The sequence below is a fragment of the Hyperolius riggenbachi genome, chromosome 7 (assembly GCF_040937935.1).
Source record: "Hyperolius riggenbachi isolate aHypRig1 chromosome 7, aHypRig1.pri, whole genome shotgun sequence".
In the NCBI taxonomy this organism is placed as follows: domain Eukaryota; kingdom Metazoa; phylum Chordata; class Amphibia; order Anura; family Hyperoliidae; genus Hyperolius; species Hyperolius riggenbachi.
In genome coordinates, this window is record NC_090652.1 from 258,188,815 (window position 1) to 258,210,954 (window position 22,140).

The 22,140-nt window shown below is 42.1% G+C and overlaps 1 protein-coding gene and 1 long non-coding RNA gene across 3 annotated transcripts in view; one reads left to right on the forward strand and one right to left on the reverse strand.

Moving 5' to 3' along the window:
- The window catches only part of CERS6 (ceramide synthase 6), a 217,669-nt gene extending 196,679 nt beyond the window's left edge, over positions 1-20,990 (forward strand). The window contains exons 9-11 of one of the 2 annotated variants that reach the window (XM_068245594.1): positions 6,359-6,515; positions 11,343-11,366; positions 15,701-20,990. In XM_068245594.1, the coding sequence (XP_068101695.1) occupies positions 6,359-6,515; positions 11,343-11,366; positions 15,701-15,850 (331 nt within the window). In that variant the 3' untranslated portion in view covers positions 15,851-20,990. The remainder of the gene's footprint in view (positions 1-6,358; positions 6,516-11,342; positions 11,367-15,700) is intronic. The other variant, XM_068245595.1, reaches the window with a different exon arrangement.
- On the reverse strand, positions 11,164-18,641 carry LOC137524990 (uncharacterized). Its single transcript, XR_011022828.1, has 2 exons — positions 18,345-18,641; positions 11,164-11,418 (listed from the first exon to the last, which is right to left on the reverse strand). It is a non-coding gene; the product is annotated as an uncharacterized lncRNA (long non-coding RNA).
- Positions 20,991-22,140: the final 1,150 nt, after the last annotated feature.

Below are 22,140 nucleotides of genomic sequence, written 5' to 3' on the forward strand. Positions count from 1 at the left end.
GAATGTGATTGCTGAACAATAGTGTGATTCTGAGGCAGAAGACAGATTAAGAACGTAATGCTCAAGTGAATGTGGAAGGAGGCGTATGCCGCAATAAAGCTATAACATCTTGAATTGTAAAAATACAAAATGCAATTTTTATTGATCAATCAACAATACAATATTAACCTCCCTGGCAGTATGATTCCTTCCTGATTTTAGGGTCTACAAGCAGTAAAAAATGTTCATTAGCATTTCGACCGCCAGAGAGCCTGTAGCAGGCCCTGCACTTACTCACCTTCCTGGGTTCCAGCGCTGCAATTCTCCCTCCGTCCTCCGGGTGGCTGTCTGTCATCATAACAGCAAACGGCGATCTCACCAGAGAGATCCAGAGCCTCCAATTACAGGAAGGTGAATGGCTGCCGGCATCTGGATCTCGGGGAGGTGAGTTGAAACGCCTGCTGCGCTAATTACTCTGCAGCCGCCGGAGAGATATGTAGGGGGCGCACTTCTCTTGCGTAGACTGGCCTCGACCGGCTGAAGTAATGGGACCCGGTTCCGGCGCTGGAGAAGGCTGAGGACGGCAGCGTGGGAGCGATCCGTGTGGATGGGGCTGGAGGAAGCCCCAGGTATGTACAAAACTTTTATTTTTAATGGTCTCTGGTACACTTTAAAGATTGTTAGGCTGTTGCATATCTTTAAGAGCAAAGAGGAAGTTCTGAGTTCAGGTCCGCTTTAACATCATTTGCTTTTAAATGAGCTTATCTGCCATGGCAGCCAGGTGACACAGGGGAGAGATCAAATTACAATTTGTGTTTAGACACAGATGAGGGGAATTAGAGAGGCTAAACTCTCTAAATATATACAGGGTGCATTTTTATATGTTTTCCTTCTGTCCTGTGCAAGAGTTCAGGTCCTTTTTAAACGGACAACTGAAGTGAGAAATATATGGAAGCTGCCATATGTATTTCCTTTTATACAATAACAGTTGCCTGGCAGCCCTGCTGGTCTATTTGGATGCAGTAATGTCTGAATAATGCCAGAAACAAGCATGCAGCTAATCTTTCAGATCTAACAATAATGCCAGAAACACTTGATCTGCAGGGGAGGAAGTCCTGAGTTCAGGTCCACTTTAATGTTGTTTATGACTACCGTACATGGAAACACGTTTTTTTTGGTTTGTTTTGTTTTTTAGTGGGGTGGGGGGGGGGGGTCTTTACAGTTGTACAGAAGACCAATTATCAGCTACAACCAGCCTTGTGCTCCAATGGAGTATTGTGTCTGCTGATGTAAGTGTATAATTTAAAAGGTTAATTTGGGTTTTCTAATTTATTTTTAAGTCCCTTCGCGATTCTATTAGCACAGCTTAAAACTGCAGTGCTGATGAAAGAAGCAACAAGACTGGCCCTCTTTAGACTAGTTGAGTATAAAGGGCATCAGCAATTGCAGGTTTGATGACAGGCTCAGAATGGCCAGACACAGAGAACTTTCTTCTAAAACTCATCAGTATGTTTGTGTTCTGAGGAATGACAGCTATGCCATGCGAGAAATTGCAAAGAAAATGAAGATTTTGTACAATGCTGTTTACTACGCAATTCACAGGGCCGTGCAAACTGGCAGTAACAACAGTAGAAAGGAGAGTGGCAGGCAAAAGCTAGAAAATAAATATACTGGAGTGTGCCGCTTGAGAGCAGATGCTTCACAAGTCCTCAACTGACAGCTTTTAACCTGCTGGGTGTTCTGATTCCCACGGCTTTGCGGCTGCGGGAGGGTTTTTTTCGCCCGATTTTTTTTTTTATTATCATGTAGCTAGCCTAGCGCTAGCTACATGATTCTCCCATCCCTGCTCCCTCCCTCCCACCCTTCCGATCGCCGTCGGCGATCATGCCCATAAGGAAATCCCGTTCTGAACGGGATTTCCTTTTGGGCTTCCCCCATCGCCATGGTGATGAATGGAGTGATGTCATCAACGTCGTGACACCACAGGGAGTCCCGATCCACCCCATAGCACAGCCTGGCGGCGATTGGCCAAGATTGAAAAGAGATTCAAAATCCCTCTTTGTTCTGCCTGCAATTTGCAATGGTGTGAAAGAAATACTGGCATCTCAAAAGCCACCCAACACCCTGCAATGTCTTTATTACACTTGACATTGTATTCACTGGAAACATTGAATCTAATGAAAAATTATTTAAAGAGGCATTGTCAGCCACAAAATCAAATTTCATTTACCCACTGCTCTGTCTTTACCATGCATCCTGCAACCTTACCCTGTATTACAAGCACTCCAATCTAATCAGAAATGTTTCTGCTGTAATAAATCTTATCTCAGTGAGACTGGCTCTACTTGTTACATTGCCCACGAGAAGGAAGCTTGTCATCACCCTCCCACATTCCTGCTCCTCACTGATTGGCTGAGGGCAGTTCAGTGTGACACAAGGCTGAAATCTGATCTTGCTGTGCTCACATGTTTACAAAGCAAACTAGCTATGGCAGAGCAGATTCTAGGAGTAAAACCGTAAGGAAGGAAATGAAATCGGTATTGGCTTCAGTCAGAGGGAGTCCAAGAAGGCAGATGCCTGAAACAGAATTCTATTTATTTACTATATACAATTCAATGAAATCAAAACATGGATAGTACAATATATCTGATATGTAAGTAGAGCAAGTAGTTATCTACTTTTACATGTGTTTTTTTTCCTGGCATAGTATGGCTGACCCTGCTGCTTTAAAGAGACACTGAAGTGAAAAAAAATTATGATATAATGAATTGGTTGTGTAGTACGGATAATAGAACATTAGTAGCAAAGAAAATAGTCTCATATTTTTATTTTCAGTTATATAGTGTTTATAGTATAGTTATATAGTGTTTTTTATAACATTGCATCATTCTCTAATATTTGCAGTTTACACACTACTCGTCATTCTAAATGTTTTTACAGAGCAGGTCAGTGAACTATTGACCTGTCCCCTGGAGAGAACAAGAAAATGCAGGGACTGACAGCTGAGAGAACAAGCTTTAGAAGACAGAGCTCTCTGCGACTTTGAAAATCATGGAGCTCAATGGCTCTTTTGCATAGATAACAACTGGAGTTTCTTAACTCTTCCTGTACTGGAAACAATATTAGACTTATGTCTCTGCTCCTAATGTTTTATTTATTAGCTGTACTACACATACAAATCATTATACCATAATTTTTCTTTTTTCGCTTCAGTGTCTCTTTAAACATTTTATCAACTCAGTATAGGTCAGGCAAGGCTATTTTTCCAATGAACAGAGTATGGGATCGCACACCACAGTCGAGGTGCTGAACCGTGTTAAAGTCCACAACAAATTTCCATTGGGTTCGCACACTCTTAGATACCAAATCCAGTTTATTCAATATGCGTGACACACCATTCCAGAAAACCAACGAATCATTTCGGCCCCGAAACGATTCGTTGGTTTTCTGGAATGGTGTGTCACGCATATTAAATAAACTGGATTTGGTATCTAAGAGTGTGCGAACCCATTGGAAATTTATTTTTCCAATGAAGCGGGTGGCAGCGGAACACATTCAATGGCTTCTTAGCTTTGTATCGCCTCCAGCACCGTGATTGACATTAGAGCAGATTGCTACTGGTTGGTAAAGATCAATATCAGGGAAGCATAGACGCTGTCAGTCAAGCATTAGAACTACCTATGCCTATTTACCTTTCTAGCAGCACATACTTCTAGTCACAGGGAGATCAGCAGCAGAAAAAAAGAGACTTTGCTGTAAATCTGTGACTGACATGCTTGGCTCTGTAACTTAGACTCTGGAACTCATATCATATCTACTGCAACCACTAGGTGGCATAATCATCCTATTGCACGTGTTATTTGATATGAAAACAATTGTGATAACATTCTATAGAAATTTGTGAATTGCTACCATTGAAACAGAAAATCTTGATAGTATAGTCCACTTAATGCACATTTTGGATAGAAAAAGCACTGAAATAGCTACTATCTAGTTTATAAAATAATCAACATTTTTCCATCTACAACCTCCAAGTTTGCCAGAAAAGCGAGGATATGCGGAGCGCCCGCTATGCAATGCCACAATTTGCATATCTGCATGTCTCGGCACCCAGGATTCCATCGGGCGATGAAAACGTTGCCTGCTTTGCCGCAAATCGCAGCTTTCCTGCAGTGCCTGTCGGTGCCCAAATTTACTTTTTCTGCTGCAAATCGTGGTGGGATTGGATAAGGATTAGGCATGAAGGGGGTTAGGGTAACGCACTACCAAGGGGGTTAGGGTTGGGTGCCAAGGAGGGGGTGTTAGGTTTAGGAGGTGCCACCCAGGGGGGGTTAGGCACATCCAAGGGGGGGTGAGGGTTAAGTACAACCAGGGGAGGTTAGGTGCCACCACGGGGCTTAGGACTAGGTACAACCAGGAAGGGGGTTAGGGGTCACAGGAGTTAGGGATAGGCGCCACCAGGGTGGGGGTTAGGTTTTAGTTGCCACCGGGGCAGGTTAGAGCTAGGCACCGGTGTGAGGGGAAGGGGGAGTTTAGGAGCAAACCGGGGTGGATTCGGGTTGCCACCAGGGGGTTTAGGATTAGGCAACACCAGGTGGATTAGGTGCCAGCAGGGGGGGGGGGTGTTGGGGGTGTTAGGGTTAGGTGCACACCGGTGGGGTAAGGGTTATGCGGCACCTGGAACGGTGGAGCTAGGCACCACCAGGGTGGCTTAGGGTTAGGGGGAGTTGGGTTAGGAATTGGTAGTGGTGTGTTCTGTGTGAAAGTAGGGTTAGGTTTAGGCATAGTAAAATATCGGTAAAGATTTCCAATATTTTACTACAAGAATCCAGTTGTAGAATATAGCTAATTTTAGCGATCTACTACCAGCAGCAATCCCTGCACCATTGTTATGTGTGAACCATTCCTTATACATTTATTAGCAGTACAACCAAATTATGTAAAGATGATATCCAGTCATTTCTCTATTGTCGTTAGTTAATTAAAATACTTACCTGATTTTGTTTATATAATGAAAGGTAATACCACCTGTAGTGGTCAAGTGGTTAAAAGGAAATCCATCTCTCTCTCCCTTCAGGGCTTTAAGATCTATTGTAGCCTAATGTACAGTAGATGATGTGACACCTTTTAAACCATCATCAAACAAGAAAACGCTCGGAATAATTTTGACAGTACTTTTTGGTAATTTTTCAGTTGCAGAGTGCTGAAAAGTTGTTTTAAACAGAAGATGAAAAATAATTTCCGGGAGAAAACTTAGGAGAAAAATTGCATTGAATAAGGGCCCTGAGCCGTGTGCAATTAACTTTTTCTCCGGAGTTTTCCCCTAGATGATATTTTCACAACTTGTCAATAAAATGCCTTTCATACCACCAGCAAGCAACAATATACTCAAAATAATTTTGACATTACTATTTCACCTACATTTCAGTACTTTTTCAATCACAAAGTGCCGAAAAGTTATTTTAAAAGTAAAAAATTATCTTCTAGGAGAACAAGTTAATTGCATAAGTGCCTTGGTGTTGTCAAGCCTTTCACACATGAGTAAATGATCCCTGGGCAGCTCATGCTACTGTAATGTGGACACCATCACACTAAACATCCTAAAATGTTTTCTTGTATCCAGGGCAAGATTTACCATAAGGCACTGTAGGCTCGTGTCTACAGGCGGCTGATGATGGAAAGGTGGCTCAGTCCCCTTCCCAAGTGCCTCTCTCCCTCCTTCCTTATACAAAGTCCTGAGCAGAGCGTTAATGAGAGGTTACTGACCCTGCTCTCATCATTCAACTGACGGGATCTCACTTCAGTCGGTGGCACTTAGCTACTTAATACTGAGTGTACCTATAGCTACCGAATAAATGGGGGAACCTTTAGCTACTTAATACTGAGGTTCCTCTAGCTACTGTATACTTGGGGGCATCTCTGGCTACTTAATACTGAGGGTACCTCTGGCTACCTAATACTAAGGGGCAACTGTAGATACCTATGATGGGCAAGGGAAGTAAGGGAGAAGTGAAAGCTGGCACAGCCACACTTTGCAGGTTCATGGAGGGTGAATTCTAGGGTGCCAGGACATCTGTGCCTATAGGCTTCTGTGAGATAAATCTGGGCCTGATTGTATCCATTTTCTTTTCACTGATACTTTTTCCCTTTCCTATGATTTTTTTGTTGTTTTTTTTGTTTTTGTTTTGCTGCTTTTATTTGTGGCTGTGACAATCGAATAGAATCAGTCTCTTACCTTTTGTATAAAAGATATGCCAATAGTTAATTTCTGTCTCCGGCATATGTATTAGTCGCCAGTGCTGTCGTACAGGTAGTTGCTGAACAATGATTGCTGCACATGCGACATTCTGTTGGATAAACCGGCCTCTTTGTGTTGCAGGATACTAAACACCACGCTGTTTGAAAGTTGGGACATTGTGGGCCCTTATCCATCCTGGTGGGTATTTAATCTCCTGCTGCTACTCCTGCAATCTTTGCATCTCTTCTGGTCCTACCTAATAATCAAGATCGCTTGCAAAGCTATCTCGAAAGGCAAGGTGAGCATTCTAACCCTCCTTATTGCTGTCTGTCGCTTTCTGAACACAGATCGCTGTTTGAGAATGTATCTAAGCTTTGATAACCTTTTATAAGGAAAATACAGTGTAAGCCTCAATAACAGATCTGTTCATAATGTTCACTCCTAAAAATCAATAATTCCATTTACACAGTAATGTCTTCCTTTGCTTTGTAAGTCAAACAGACAATGACTTTTTCTTTTTAAATTCATTCTATGGACAATGTGTTATTGTATAAGTAGCAGAAGGAACACAAATAAGAAACACAACCCCCACCAACAACCGCAGGTAATTAATGAGGGTGAATGAGAGGCAAATAACTGCAGCTGCATGCAAATTGTATGGAGGGTGTAATGGGGCAGATTACATTATGTTTTTTCCATTATACCAATGTAGACATAGAAGCATTTGATTCTCCATTTTTTAGGTAAGCACATGCAAGGAAGCAAAAATCAATGTTCATGGGGAAAATGTAAGAAAAATGAGGTTCTGTGTCAGCAAATGAGGGACCATGCAAGTAAATGAGTTACTTTGTTAGCAACTGAGGTACCATGGCAACTAATGAGGTACTGCATACATATATAAAAATACAACCGCCACTCAAATGATCATTTGCTGCAAAACATTTTTATTCAATATAGAAAAAACGTGGAAACCACCCTATAAAACCAAGAACCCCCATAAAAACACGATGTGGGCATCATTTTAGGAGTACTCCTGGAAAACACGCACGCCTCCTCTTCAACTTACACGCACACACACACAGATAGGTCGGCCGACCCTTTTAACTGCTAGCTATGTTTGAATCGGGGGTGCATTAGTGAGCTTGCTTTGTGAAGGAAGAAACTTCCACGTCAGGAACAGTTCTTTTGGTAAAATCCCTAAACGTGCGAACCACAGTTCAACCTTCAGACAAGAAGCCTCACCAGATCATGAGCCAGGAAACGCCACTATGAATCCTGCGTCATACAACTGACATGGATGATATTGCACAAAGTCTCTGTGAGCCACACTTAACTGCTCATTACAAGGTTCAGAACATTCTTGATACCTCTCAGAGTTCTTCTTTTCTCTTCCGCGGCGTCCCGCGGGTGGCAGGTACCTGCTCCGTGATCCGGCTCGCAACAGCGCCTCCCGGCTCACCGCGTGTTCAGCGGGCGTGCGTCATGTCTCTACTCCAAGTAGTTCCTCCAGCCCATCATCCTCAAGCCTCGCCCACATACGTTACGCCCACATCACGTGGGCTTCGTCAGTGTGAAGCTGCGATGGACTAACTAATGAGGTACTATGTTAGCAACTGAGGTACCATGGCAGCTAATGAGGTACTGTTTTAGCATCTGGGGGTACCATGGCAGCTAATGAGGTACTGCGTTAGCAAGTGAGGTACTATGTTAGCAACTGAGGTACCATGGCAGCTAATGAGGTACTATGTTAGCAACTTAGGTACCACAGCAGCAAATTAGGTATATGGGCCTACTATTGTTACAACAATGTGAATTAACACAGTATCTGTACTTCACAGGAGCAGGACCGCCCACAGTTAATGCTACGCGCATTGCTAAGGAAGCAATGCGTGTAACTAAGGAAGACATGCTCCTTACATGGCAGCGTGCTCTGCTATGTAGGGCATGCATAGCGTGCACTACAGCACATTAAAATCAGGCCCTATATCAGCAACTGAGGTAGCCTGCAAGTAAATGAGATACTATGTTATCAACTGAAATACCATGTCTGCAACTGCAAGCAAATGAGGTACTAAACTGATAAACCATGTCAGTAACTGAGGTACCATGTCAGCAACTGAGGTACCATGTCAGCAACTGAGGTACCATGTCAGCAACTGAGGTAGCATGTCAGCAACTGAGGTAGCATGTCAGCAACTGAGGTACTTCTCCTTACCAAAATGACCATAAGAGGGAGCCACAGCTACTACCTTGCTAGGGCCCCATTTCATCTAAATGCATCTCTGGAAAGAGAGAATAGTGATTTATCTTTATTGAAGAGGATTAGTGGGACATGGAAGGGGAATAATGATTTATAGTAGAGGAAGTTCCTATGGCACATAATGCAGGAATAGCCCCATATTTCAGGGGAGGTTACAGATGTCCGGCTAAGGGATATTAGTATTAAATGATGAAAGAATAAGGCGTAATGGCAGCGTTCCTGGAGTCTGCCAAAAGGCACCTGAAGGACTCTCAGATCATCAGAAACAAAATTCTCTGGTATGATGAGATAAAGATCGAACTCTTTGGTGTAAATACCAGGCGCTACATTTGGAGGAAACAGGTCACCGCACTTCACCAGGCCAAAACCATCCCTACAGTGAAGCATGGTGGTGGCAGCATCATGCTGTGGGCATGTTTTTCAGTGGCAGGTACTGGGAGACTAGTCAGGATAAAGGAAAAGATGACTACAGCAACGTACAGAGACATTCTAAATGAAAACTGAGATGAGGGTTCATGTTTCATCAGGACAATGACCCTAAGCACACAGCCAAGATATCAAAGGAGTGGCTTCTGGACAACTCTGTGAATGTCCTTGAGTGGCCCAGCCAGAGCCCAGGCATGATTTCGATTGAACGTCTCTGGGGATATCTTAAAATGGCTGTGCACCATCGCTTCCCATCCAACCTGATGGAGCTTAAAGAGGAACTTCAGCCTAAACACACATACTGTCATTACGTTACATTAGTTATGTTCATTAAAATAGATAGTCTATTTTAATAGATAGTCTATTTGTTAATTAATAATATAATATCATACCCAACTTGTTTTAAAAGAGCAGGCAAATGTTTGATTTCATGAGGGCGACCATCTTTTTGGTTGAAACGTGAAAGGAGGTGACAGGGAGCATGAGACACAGTTCCAACTGTCCTGTGTGCTGATCACCCCTCCCAGTTGCTAATAACAACATAGAAAATCCCATCATGCTTTGCACAGCATCAGGGGAAAAAAGCCCGGGCAGTTTTCTTTGATGGGGCGGAGATTAACTTTTGTACAGCTAAAAATAAGGCTTATGTAAAAAAAACAAAGTTCTGATGATGTGAAACTGTTAAAGAAACACCAAGTTTTTTCAGTGCTGCTGAGTAGATTTTTAGTCTGGAGGTTCACTTTAAAGGTGCTGCAAAAAGGAATAGGCAAAACTGCCCAAAGATAGGTGTGCCAAGCTTGTGGCATCATATTTAAAAAAGACTTGAGACTGTAATTGCTGCCAAAGGTGCATCGACAAAGTTTTGAGCAAAGGCTGGGAACACTTACGTACATGTGATTTCTTGCTTTGTTTTGTTTTTTTAATAAATTTGACAAAACCTCAAGTAAACTTTTTTTCACATTATCAATATGGGATGTAGAATTCCGAGAGAAAAAAATGTGGAAAAAGTGATGCACTTTGAATACTTTCTGGATGCACTGTCCTTTGGTCACATACTGAGAAGACCGGATTCTTTGGAGAAATCCTCGATGCTTGGAAAAATTGAGTGCAAAAGACGAAAAGGTCAACAAAGGCTAAGATAGATGGACAGCATATGTGAAGCTATGAACATGCCTATGCAACAGCTGAAATAAGCAGTGATTGACAGAGACATCTGGCGTGCAAAAGTGCATATGGTCGGAATCGCATAAATAAATGAGGAGTAGGTGCGACACAGTGGGTGGCAAAATGATTTATGTTTTTGTTTTTTGTTTTTTTTATACCATTCATAGAGTAGTGTTAAATCAAACAGCCCAGAGCTATCATGGCTGAAATCAAATGTAAGCATCTTTGTTGGCAATGGGTTACCAGGAAGCATTGTTCCTCTGCTGTGACCCTTGGCTGCGACTAGTCCCTGCAATGCATTGCTAACCAGTGGCTTCTAATGTCATCCAATGGAGCAAGAAACAGCTATAGTCAGGGCCGGATTTACCATAAGGTACTGTAGGCACGTGCCTATAGGAGCCTAATAATGAAAAGGCGACTCACCCCCCTCCTCAAGCACCTCCCTCCCTCCTACCCTATGCAGAGTCCTGATGAGAGTGTAAATGTGAGGCTACACACCCTGCTCTGCATTCCACCGACGAGATCTCCCAGTAGTCAGGGGCAGTTCAATTACCTTGATACTAAGGTTCCTCTAGCTACCTAATACTTGGGGGCGCTTCTAACTACTTAATATTGAGAGTACTTCTGGCTACCAAATGCTAAGGGGCACCTGTAGCTACCTACGACAAAGGAAGTAAGGGAGAAGTGACAGCTGGGCCAGCCAGCACAATTGCAGTACAGTTTGGTGGGGGTTTGTAGGTTCATAGAGGGCGAAGTCTAAGGTGTCAGGACATCTGTGCCTATAGGCTCCTGTGATGTAAATCTAGGCCTGGCTATAGTACATTGAAGCAACAGCACAGACTCTGGTGGACCGACGCACCAATACCCAGCAGCTGTAGCTAAGCTTCTCAGTTCAACAGATCCTCTGCACCTTCCCTCTCAGCTCTCTAAGATTATGTTTTATTTACCCGCTTGTCTTCCTGAAACCCTGTTACATAAACATCCAGTTTTGTTTTAATTATACTGATAAATCATGAGGGCCCTGTTTAATTCATGCAATGGATGAATCATTTACTTTGTGAAGTTGTTTACATAAGACTCACAATTTTCAAGTATCTTTTAATGATGTCGGTTTATTGCCTTATGTGTTTTGTTGTTTTTTTTCTTCTTCTTCTTCCTATTCTTTGCGTTGTGGCTGATTTGTGTGCGCTGCTCTTGAGATTCTGTATTTACCTACATCAGCATGCATTCACGTGTCTTGACAATTATGTTCTTCTCATTCTGCTTTCACGGAAGACTGGTAAATGGAATCCTTTGCATGTAAGTCCTATTCACTACATTTTTAAATCTTGTGCAGCTTAACTCCTAACGGCTAAACATGGTTACAAAAAAAGAAACAGAGTTTTATTTGTTAACGCAAACCTGAAGTGACAATTAACATATGATATTAAGATAAATAATTGGACCCGCAGGACTAATCCTAAATAGAACTTACCTGGGAGTCCCACCTTCTTATTTTGAGTTTAAGGCCTGAAAGTTTGATGCTTGCGCCATATTGAACATCACACTTACATTACTGCTGTTTATTTAGCTCCCACACAAAGAAATGATGACCCATGGAACTTTTAATCAGTATCTTTCTTTCAAGAATGTTTGCACAGCTATACAAACGTTTTATTACTTTTAATTAGCTTTCAGGAGAGCTTTTCCAACAAAAAAGGATATAGTACTAGATTATTAAATCTTGCAATTAAAGAAGGTAAACAGGTAAGTTCTAAGTAGGATTAGTACTATATAATCACATATTTAACTCATGCCATGCATCCCGTCAGATAGCCTTGAAATTATTCATTACCAGTATATTGTCCAACCGCACTTATACCACAAGAGATAAGTAGCATAGGGTACCCCCTTAAAGCAACATAATTAGATAGCATGTCCCCAAATTACATAATTTTGCAGCCCCATGCCCTTAAAGGGATACTGTAGGGGGGTCGGGGGAAAAGGAGTTGAACTTACCTGCGGCTTCTATCGGTCCCCCGCAGACATCCTGTACCCGCGCAGCCACTCACCGATGCTCCGGCCCCGCCTCCAGTTCACTTCTGGAATTTCAGACTTTAAACTCTGAAAACCACTGCGCCTGCATTTCCGTGTCCTCTCTCCCGCTGATGTCACCAGGAGCGTACTGCACAGGCCCAGTATGGTCTGGGCCTGCACAGTATGCTCCTGGTGACATCAGCGGGAGTGAGGACACGGCAACGCAGGCACAGTGGTTTTCCGACTTTAAAGTCTGAAATTCCAGAAGTGACGCGGAGGCGGGGCCAGAGCATCGGTGAGTGGCTGCGCGGGTACAGGATGTCTGCGGGGGACCATTAGAAGCCACGGGTAAGTTCAACTTATTCTCCCCCGACCCCCCTACAGTATCCCTTTAAACAACATCCAGTAAGTAGGAAGCATATCTCCCAAACAAAGTAAAACAACATAATTAGGCAGCTGTTTCTGCTAAATAACATAGTTAAGTGTGTCCACCCAAACTACGTAATTAGGTGGTGCGCCCCCAAAATATAATTAGACATTGTGCCCCAAAAGACAGGCTGTGCCCCCAAAAACAATTAGGCAGCTTGCTTCCAAACATAATCAAGCAGTGGTACCTGTATAAATAAAAAAAAATACCTTCCACCTCACCTACAGCCTACTAGTCTTTACCTGTAAATTCCCCCACACTAGACTAGATTGTAAGGAAGTGCAGTATACAGAGCCTCAAGGCTTGTAAATTGTTGCTGCCGTTTACTTGGCCAAACATAGGAGATCCCAAAGTGGAAATGATTAGTCACACAGGATCTGGCATACTGCTTCTAAGGATTTACTACACGGGCCCCAAATCACTAGCTCTAGCTGTTGGAGACAAATAAGTAAGGTTTTTTTCTTTCCTGGGCAGATGTCTGGTAAGGAGGTGGGTCACATGGGGTGGTCAGGACCTACCATCTGATTTAAACACAACACAATTTTTAAGAATTGTTTGTAATAGTCCAAAAAGTAGCAGCCGTTTGCTTTTGCGTTCCTTCTGCTTGTTACGACTTGTCATGACCAAAGAACGCCAGTAACTCTGTGTCCAGCAGCATTAACATGAACCCCCTTCCCCACCATCCCAAATCCCTCTAACGCATAGGCAAGGAGTGTAACGCTACTATTATAAAGTGATAGAAAGGCCTTGTAAAATGGTATGATAAATGCTTAAATAAGGGAGATGATTATATGGAGGTAGAATCAGAATATACAGTCCGATGTATTCAGGAAAGAGCGGAAAAGTTGTTGAGCACAGATAGCGCAAAGCAATTTTTCTTATATTCTCGATGCTAAGGTAGTGCATGTTGTGCAATAAGCGCAACCTGCGTTACCAAGGTAACATGCACATTTCCAGGGTACCACTTATTACACGGTTCATGCTAATTGCACAACCCGTATTGCCTTTCTGTTGGGAATACCAGTAAAATTGCAGTGCACTCCCTGCGCATGGCAACTTCAATATTCTTCCATAAATACAACCCCATGTGTCTAAAATAAAGGAAATGTTTCCTAAGGTCCCTTTCCTAAGGGACATCAGTAGTGCATAGACTGCATTGTCTGATGTTGCTGACAAATGTACCTACTGCGCATCCATTCTTTATAAATGAATGGGATCACAACTGCAGCGGAAATAATCCTGTAGATTCCTGCAGTGACGTGTTGAGACGGCCACCTGCATTGCATGGAGTGGGGAAGCGGCCTAAGTTAATAGAAAACAGCTGCTACTTTCCGGACAACCCTCGTTTAATAGTGTTATATGAACATTCTAGACAACATAAGGCCTGGGACCCATTAGAAGCACTTTTATGAGCGCTTTGTGGTTTGAAAAGCTCTTGTAATGCTAATGTAATGCTATGGGTGTGATCCCACTAGAGCACAGGTGTCGAACTCCAGGCCTGGATGGCCAGATCCATGCCAGTGTTTGGGATGGACTGAGAAAGAGAGTAATGTGTTCTACCTGGTGGACCACAAATTTCCTGATTCAGACCCATCAATTCATTTGAGCTGTGTCAAAAATGTGTGAGGACCTCTGCCCTCGAAAGACCGGTTTGACATCCCTGCACTAGAGCGATGCGATTTTATAAAAAAAAAACATAGCATTTCATTAGCAAGAGCTTTTTCAAATCACTAGCGCTTAGAAAAGGCTTCTAGTTGAGTCCTAAGGCCTCTTTTAGACAGGCAGCTGCCTCCTATACCAGCCAAGTGCTTGTTAACATTTGGTACGGGCGCTGGACAGGTGCCCCCCCATAGATTCGCATCTGTGTGTTGGGCTCTTTAAAAATAGCAGCCCTCACTGAATAGAGGCAACCACATGCTTCCTGTGAGTGGCTGCGATAATTCTGAGGGTGGGACCTGCAGTACGTGTTCTGCAAAACTTTCTGCTCACACTTGAGCCAATCATGAAGCCTCTCTTCAAAATGCAGCCAATCATGATAAGCCACTGTTATCTGTAATGCGAGTGACTCCGATACCTCCGCGGACGGGACTTTGGCACTTTCCTCTCCAATCTCCTTAGTTTTACTGCAAGTAGGCCTGCACTACAAGTGAAAGTAGACTGTACTGTGCCCCACAGGCTACCAGGTGCATCATCGCTAGCAAGGAAAGAGATACCCTGGAATTCGTACAATCCTGTGGGAGGACTGTGACAATACTTTTATAGGTGATTGCAAAGTGGAATTGGTGACACTGCATCCTTTTTTGTTTACATTTACATTATTCCTCATTTTCCCCAGGCTGCTTATTTGTACGGTACTGTATATATAGATTTCATAGAGACATCTATATATACAGTACATATGTATGTCATAGAGAAGGCAGAGTGGGTGGCCCAGGTTCCCGTCGTGCTGTGGTGACGACGGTTGCGACGGGTATGTGCGGCGATTCGTCGTTATCTGTCGGGATTCCACCATTTCTGTAATAGCGGTCTCTGGTCCTTAAGGGGGCAGAGACCGCTGTTACTTAAGTGGTTAATATACCAGGAGTTTCTCCCATAGACTTATATCATGGAGATTGGCCATGACCTGGGGAGGTAGTTTACTATACCCGAGTTTATTATAACGAGAATATACTGTATATACGAGAGCATTAGAAGAGCGGCACCCTTAAAGCGGACTCAAACCAAACATTTTTTTTTATTAAAAATATTTAGTTGCACCACTCTGACACATACAAAGATAAATAAACACTCCTTCAAACCTATGAGCATGTCAGTGCATGCTTTTCACCCTTCTCTTTTCATAACTAGGGTTATACTTGGGGCAGCCATTAGCAATTCCTCCATTGCCGGACACCATCTACTCCACCAGTTTGCCGGATTTTGTCCCGGCAATTTGAAAGGAAGGGAGGGGTTCCTCCAATAAATGTAAAATATGTTATATTTGTCATCATGCAGCTGAAAAAAGGCTGCTATTTATTATTATAATTTAGAAAATAGATTTTATTTCTGAAATCTTGTATTTTTAATTTGGGTCCACTTTAAGAAAATGCTGGTGTATTCTTGGCAGCTAACGTAAGCGTCAGTGCAAACAAAGCCTAATGCACCAAAGTTCTTGTTTATTCTAAAATCCATGCGATCATTGTTACTGCAGGTGTCAAAGGATGACAGAAGCGACATTGAATCCAGTTCAGAAGAGGAGGATTCGCCGCCTCGTCCGCAGAAATCGCACACCTCCAACACCAACGGGGTGACCAGTACAAATGGGATTAATGGCTATTTCAGTTCTGCAGAGATACATTAGACTGTCTTCAGAAGAACAATGGACTGTTTGCTGCTGGAAACATGTAGTCAGTTGGGAATGAGGTTGCTCCGTTCTATCTCTGCATCAGAAACCAGTATAGGAATATCAAGCATTTGAATAGTGCACTAACATTCTTTGTTTCCTTTTACATTTTGTGACAGATGGGAACACCAGTCGATGTGCGTGTGGGCATGCTTTATGGTTTAGTAATTGCCGCAAATGGATCAGTATTTTTCATACACTTGAATGTTATTTATTTTTGTATTTGGTTTAAACTTCTGGGTGAAACGTTGTAAATCTTTTTTGTTTTTATTTCTCAGCGAGGAATGTGATCAAGCACCGTATTTAACCACTTCCTGCCCCATGATGTCAAAATAAGTCACTGCACTCTCCTCTGTATAAAATTCTAGACAACACTGTTTATTTATTTCTAAGCTGATAAAAAAAGCTATAGAGTTGAAAAGGAATGACAGCAAACCACTCTCCTCCCCCCAGGGAATTTAATGGCAGGGCTTATGAGTAAACAAGTGTATAATAAACCTTCCAGGAGAAGACAGTTTCACATTGTACACCCTACTCAATTGTAACATCTTATACATTATGAAAACAAATGCACTGTTTAAACAAAATAGGTTAAAGTTATAATGTATGAAAGTGGATAAATTGTGTATTGTTTTCACTTTTTTCCTTATATTCCTTTTAAAATGCATAGAAAATAAGGTAATTTCTAAAAACAAATATCCACAATAACCCTAATTTCTCCAGAAAACAAACAAACATATAGATCATTTTAGTTGTGATAATTATCGATAAAGTTATTGCCAAAGTAATCAGAGCTGAGCTGCACTTTGAAAACAACCAGGGTCTGGAAGTGGTTAAAGACAGTATTGATGATCATTGACCTATAAATATGTACACAGCCTGACATGTGTTTGTATTGGACAGTGGTGGTGATAGGATACCTGCATATGAAGAGAAAGCCAATCTAAATGTATTATTTACATCTGGAAGGAGTGTAGATGAATTAAGGGGACCATACAGCACTCGATGTATTGGCAGATTGACCATTTCCTAGATCCCTCTCTGAACGAATCTGATCAGATGATCAGAGAGGGATCTATTGCCTGCCCACACACTGCACAGCGATTTCCAATTGATTTCGGTATGAACTCTATTGGAAATCGCCCTGCCGCCACCTGCCAGGCTGACCCCCAAGTGCATAAGTGTCGTTATGCCTCGTTATGTGCTCAGTGTTTAAGTCTCACCTCTCCACTGATGCAAATCCTGGTCTCCTCCGGTGTTTGGCATCACTGTGACAGTCTGTACCACGCAGCTCGTCACAGCATGCACCAGTGTCACATTGAACAGGCACTCACGGTGACGGCAGACACTGGAAAAAGCCAGGAGTCATGCTGGCAGATAGGTGAGCCTTTGACACGGCACACAGACACATGGGGACACTTATATCCTTGGGGGGATACCAGCTGGAGGTCTGTCGGTTACCGCGTTATCAAACACCATTACCGCCACGCACCCAATCAAATCCTTGCAACCGAGATTTTTTTTCCACCATTCCTGATTGATCCATTCGATCGATTTCAATTTGAAATCAATCTATAGATCAATGAATAAAATTATCGAATAGGAAGGTCTATCGGGCCGCAATATCGAGTAATGTATTGGCACCCTTGGAACCTTTGTGAGATTTTTATTGGTGTTTGTGCTTTGGTTGGTTAACTTTCCTCAGAGGACAGGAAGTGGAGAGGAGAGTTGAGATCTCTCCAGTGAGAGCACAGGCAACAACAAAAGGTCACCACATTACAACAGGTGTGACATTTGTATTGCTGTCTACTTCAAGAATGTTTCCCATGTTATGTTCTGGTGACAGGTTTAACAAAACCAGGGAGTAGGAGTAAATATGTCCAATGGGTACACATAACACAGAATCAAAAAACCCTCAGAGGTTCAAAGCCTTCCCCATTCTATCCAAAACTTAACAACAAAAATCAAAACATTTTGCTCATACTTCAAGCTACAATTCAACCATTAGTCAAATTTTGGTGCAACATTTTTCTTCTTTTCTTTCTTTTTAATAGAGTTTTTTGGCTTATAAAGTAAGATGCTTCTAACCCCCATCCCCCCCCCCCCCCATCTTTTTTTTGTAGCTCTCTTCTATCAATCTACCTGCAAACTAGATCCGTTTATTCTACATAATTTCTCCTTGAGGAGGATGTGATTGATTGACTAGTAAAACTTTGGCTGGCTGGTCACTTTCATCTGCTCATGTCCCATATCTGGTTCAAGGGGACACGCTGCTTAATTATGTTGTTCGGGGGGTTAAAACAGAAAACATGACTGCAACCTGTCAGAGACTTGCAAATCAGTCACTTCATCAAATCAAACATAGACTTCTTGATTAATTCTTCTCAAGTAACATGTCGTATATAGGACACCCACTAAGCATTGGGTCAAACAGAACACAAGAGTAACTTACCCTCTTGCAGGTTCTTTGGGCAGAACTAAAAAGGAGAGGAAATGAGTCATTCACCTCCTTACATAGAACAAAATATTAGTTATGAGAACAAAAAACTCACAGGCACAATCTCCTAAAAAAAAATGTTTCCAAACATAAACAAGTCTGTAGTAGCTGTTGCAAAATACAGACAAATCTATCTTTGCAGCACTCACTTAGAAAAGGAAACAATATTAATAATGCTAATTTCAGTTGAGGGAACCATGCTAAAGAAAGATGTGTTTTGTCACAAGCACAGAAAAGTTGCTGCACAGAAGTGTACTGTAGCATAGCAACAAAAAAAAGGAATAAAATAAACAAACCTCTGTGTTGCTAAGCAACAGCACACTTGTCAAGCACCACTCCCCCAGCTGCCTTCTAGCAGTAGATAACTGGATTCACAGGCCTGTCTTTCTGAACTCCCCTGAGGCTTGGAGAACCTTCTTGAACACCTCCTGGTTGAAGGAGTCAGTGGAAACCCCACATTTTGCAAAATAACTCATAATGCCTGTGATAACCAGCAGTGGGTGGTTTTGAGAATTCATGTGGCCCCATAGCAAAATAGTAATGCACATCCCAGGAGTTACTAATTTCTCTTTAATCAGGAGTTCGGTGCCAAGCTTCTGACCACAGTGCCATTTTACAGAAAATAAGTACACTCAGTGTTACCCCATTTTAGCATAGGTTCATTACTATGTCTTCTTTCTTCCACTGCCCTCAAATAATGACTCCTTTCTTTAATTGTCCCCTCCCCCTGATCAGTGCCCCTTTTCTTAAAGTTCCTCCTCCCATCTTGGTGTCACTTTTGGTGCCCTTGAACATTGGTATTCCCTTTCTGTGAATGTCTACAAGGTTTCCCTACCACTAGACACCCGGCTGAAAAAAAACTGCATGTGAAATGGCTCCATCATCAAACCGCCACTAAAATCCTATGGATATCATATGCTTGCACCATTACCACTCTTCTTTCACAGGAACCACGCAGTCGCTCACTGTACTCAGACTTCCATGATTTGTCAATGGTAGGCACCTAGATGGCGCTGTATTTGCCCCAATGCTTTCTGCTCCATGGGTGGGTAAAGAGTTTGTTGTGATATCTATTCTTTCTTAATTCTGATTTTCATTATTTTTATTTATATAATCATTTCTCTACAACACTCATATGTTCTAATTTTTTTTTAACAAAAGTGGTATTGGACTGGACAAAAATAAAAAGGGTATACTTACCTCCCCTCTGGCAGTCTGAATTCTGTCAGCTCCTGTCAGGTGTGTGTCCCATGGCAGTGGCAGCTGCTTTCTCTTCTGCAGAGATCTGCTTCAGCTTTAGTTATCTCTCAACTCTACAATAGGGGCCATATGCAATTCACTTTTTCTCCTGACTTTTCTCCTAGGAGATAATTTTTTATCTTCAATTTAGAATACGTTTTCAGCAATTTGCAAAGGAAAAAGTACCACAAAGTAGGAGAAAAGGTACTATCAAAATTATTTTGAGTATTTTTTTGCTTGCTGGTGGTTTAAAACGCATTTTTCAAAATATCACCTAGGAGAAAACTCAGGTGAAAAACTGAATTGCATATGGCCCCTAGGAGTCTTTAATGGACAATTGTAGTGAGAAGAATATGGAGGCTGCCATATTGATTTTTTTTACACAAATCCAGTGGCCTGGCAGCCCCACTGATCTATTTGGCTGCAGTAGTGTCTGAATCACACCAGAAACAAGCAAGCCGCTAATCTTGTCAGATCTAACAATAATGTCAGTAACACCTGATCTGCTGCATGCTTGTTCAGGTTCTATGGCTAAAAGTAATAGAGGCAGAGGATCAGCAGGACAGCCAGGAAACTGGTATTGCTTAAAAGTAAACAAATATGACAGGAGAGAGATGCAGCCACAAAGGAGGTGTGGTAAGAGACTGCACACCTCCCTATATACGAACATAGCATCCGATTTCCAATACCCCTCCAAATATAACGTCCCCGAAAATAGACCCTAGCTCATCTTTTGGAGAAAAAAATTAATATTAGACAGTGTCTTACTTTCGGGGAAACACGATAGAGCCTGCAGTGCCATCCCTACACAGGAGTCAGTGGATGTCAGCTGTATGGCATATAGACACTGTGGGCCCTGCCAGCATGAATTCTGCCTGAGAGAAGGTGAGTATACCCTGTTCCTCCCCAACAGGTTTTGATTTTTGCCCAATGAAGCGATTTAATGCTCAGTGTACAGTAACCAATAGTATCAATTAGAATCTTGTGCTCAGCTGTGGTAAACTATTAAGCTGAACTTTGATTGGTTGCGATCTATTACTGCACTCTTTTGTTAAATAAAGGCTTTTGTGTGTCATCTATACGTTATTCAAAAGGCAGTATTCTACAATCGCCCCACCTTGTGATTCAGTTTCATGCTTTTATTTCAGTGCACATGCTGCTTGCAACAGGAATCAAATCCTATTCGGTACAGTAATCTACACATTGGGTATTTAAAGTGTATGATGTCATTCATTCTTTCTTATAGCAATAAAATATTGTATGATATTGTACCAATAATGTAAAACTCAGGGGGTGTGATTATGGCATTATCTGGTCTAAAATTCCCCTAAGCAGTATGTATGTGGGAGTGACGAATAAAGTCTGTACTCCTGTTCAAGGCGTCTGTGTTTTACTTTGGAATGCCGTCAAATTGCTTATAAAGCATCAGTGTTTGTATCAAAGAGAGCCTGTCGTGTTCCCGTGTTTTTATTTTCTTTAAATTGTATTTAGTGGTAAAATATACTCAATTAGGGCCCTTTCACACTGAAAATCGCAAATGTGGTGAGATACCATTGCAATTTTATTATTTAGTATTTACTGTATATAGTGCCGACATCCTCCGCAGCGCTGTACAGAGTATACTCGAATGGGAACAGAGGCTCCAATAACAGAATGAAATCTGTTTAAAAGAGGAGGTAGTGGTGGACTTACCTCCCCAATCAGACGACACAAGTTCTATCGATTTTATGATGAACAATAGTTTATTCGAAAAAAACTTCACAATGCAACGCGTTTCGCAGGTTCAATCCCACTTCCTCAGGCAGTAATGGAAGCATAGAAAACTAGAGTAGGTCATTAGAAGAGCCAACCGCCTCTTTATTATTTTATTATTATTTAGTATTTATATAGAGCCGACATCTTCCACAGCGCTGTACAGAGTATATTGTCTTGTCACTAACTGTCCCTCAGAAGGGCTTACAATCTAATCCCTACCATAATCATGAATGTCTAGGCATGTATCATAGGGACAATTTAGGGAAAGCCAATTAACTTATCTGTATGTTTTTGAGATGTGGGGGGAAGCCAGAGTGCCCGGAGGAAACCCATGCAGACACGGGGAGGACATACAACCTCCATGCAGATTGTGCCCTGGCTGGGATATGAAATGTGGACCCAGTGCTGCAAGGTGAGAGTGCTAACCACTACATCACTGCCCACTAGGTTTCACTAGTTTATGAGCACACGTTTTGCCACGATTACAGTTGGCGGGTGTGATTTTGATTCCCGGTCAGAAATTTGCAAGTTTTTTTCAAATTGGACATCACAAAGCAAATCGCATAGCACTGCATGTACTATACGATTTGCATGCACTCACATTTATTCAACGCAAACACAGGAAAAATGCATTAGGCGCTACGTTTGTGATTGGGTGTAAAACAGATCGCACTGCTCTGTACAGGGCTCCGCGATTACTGTTAATCACCATGCCCTTGCGATCAGCAAACCAAATTCACTTCAAAGGTCTGATTAA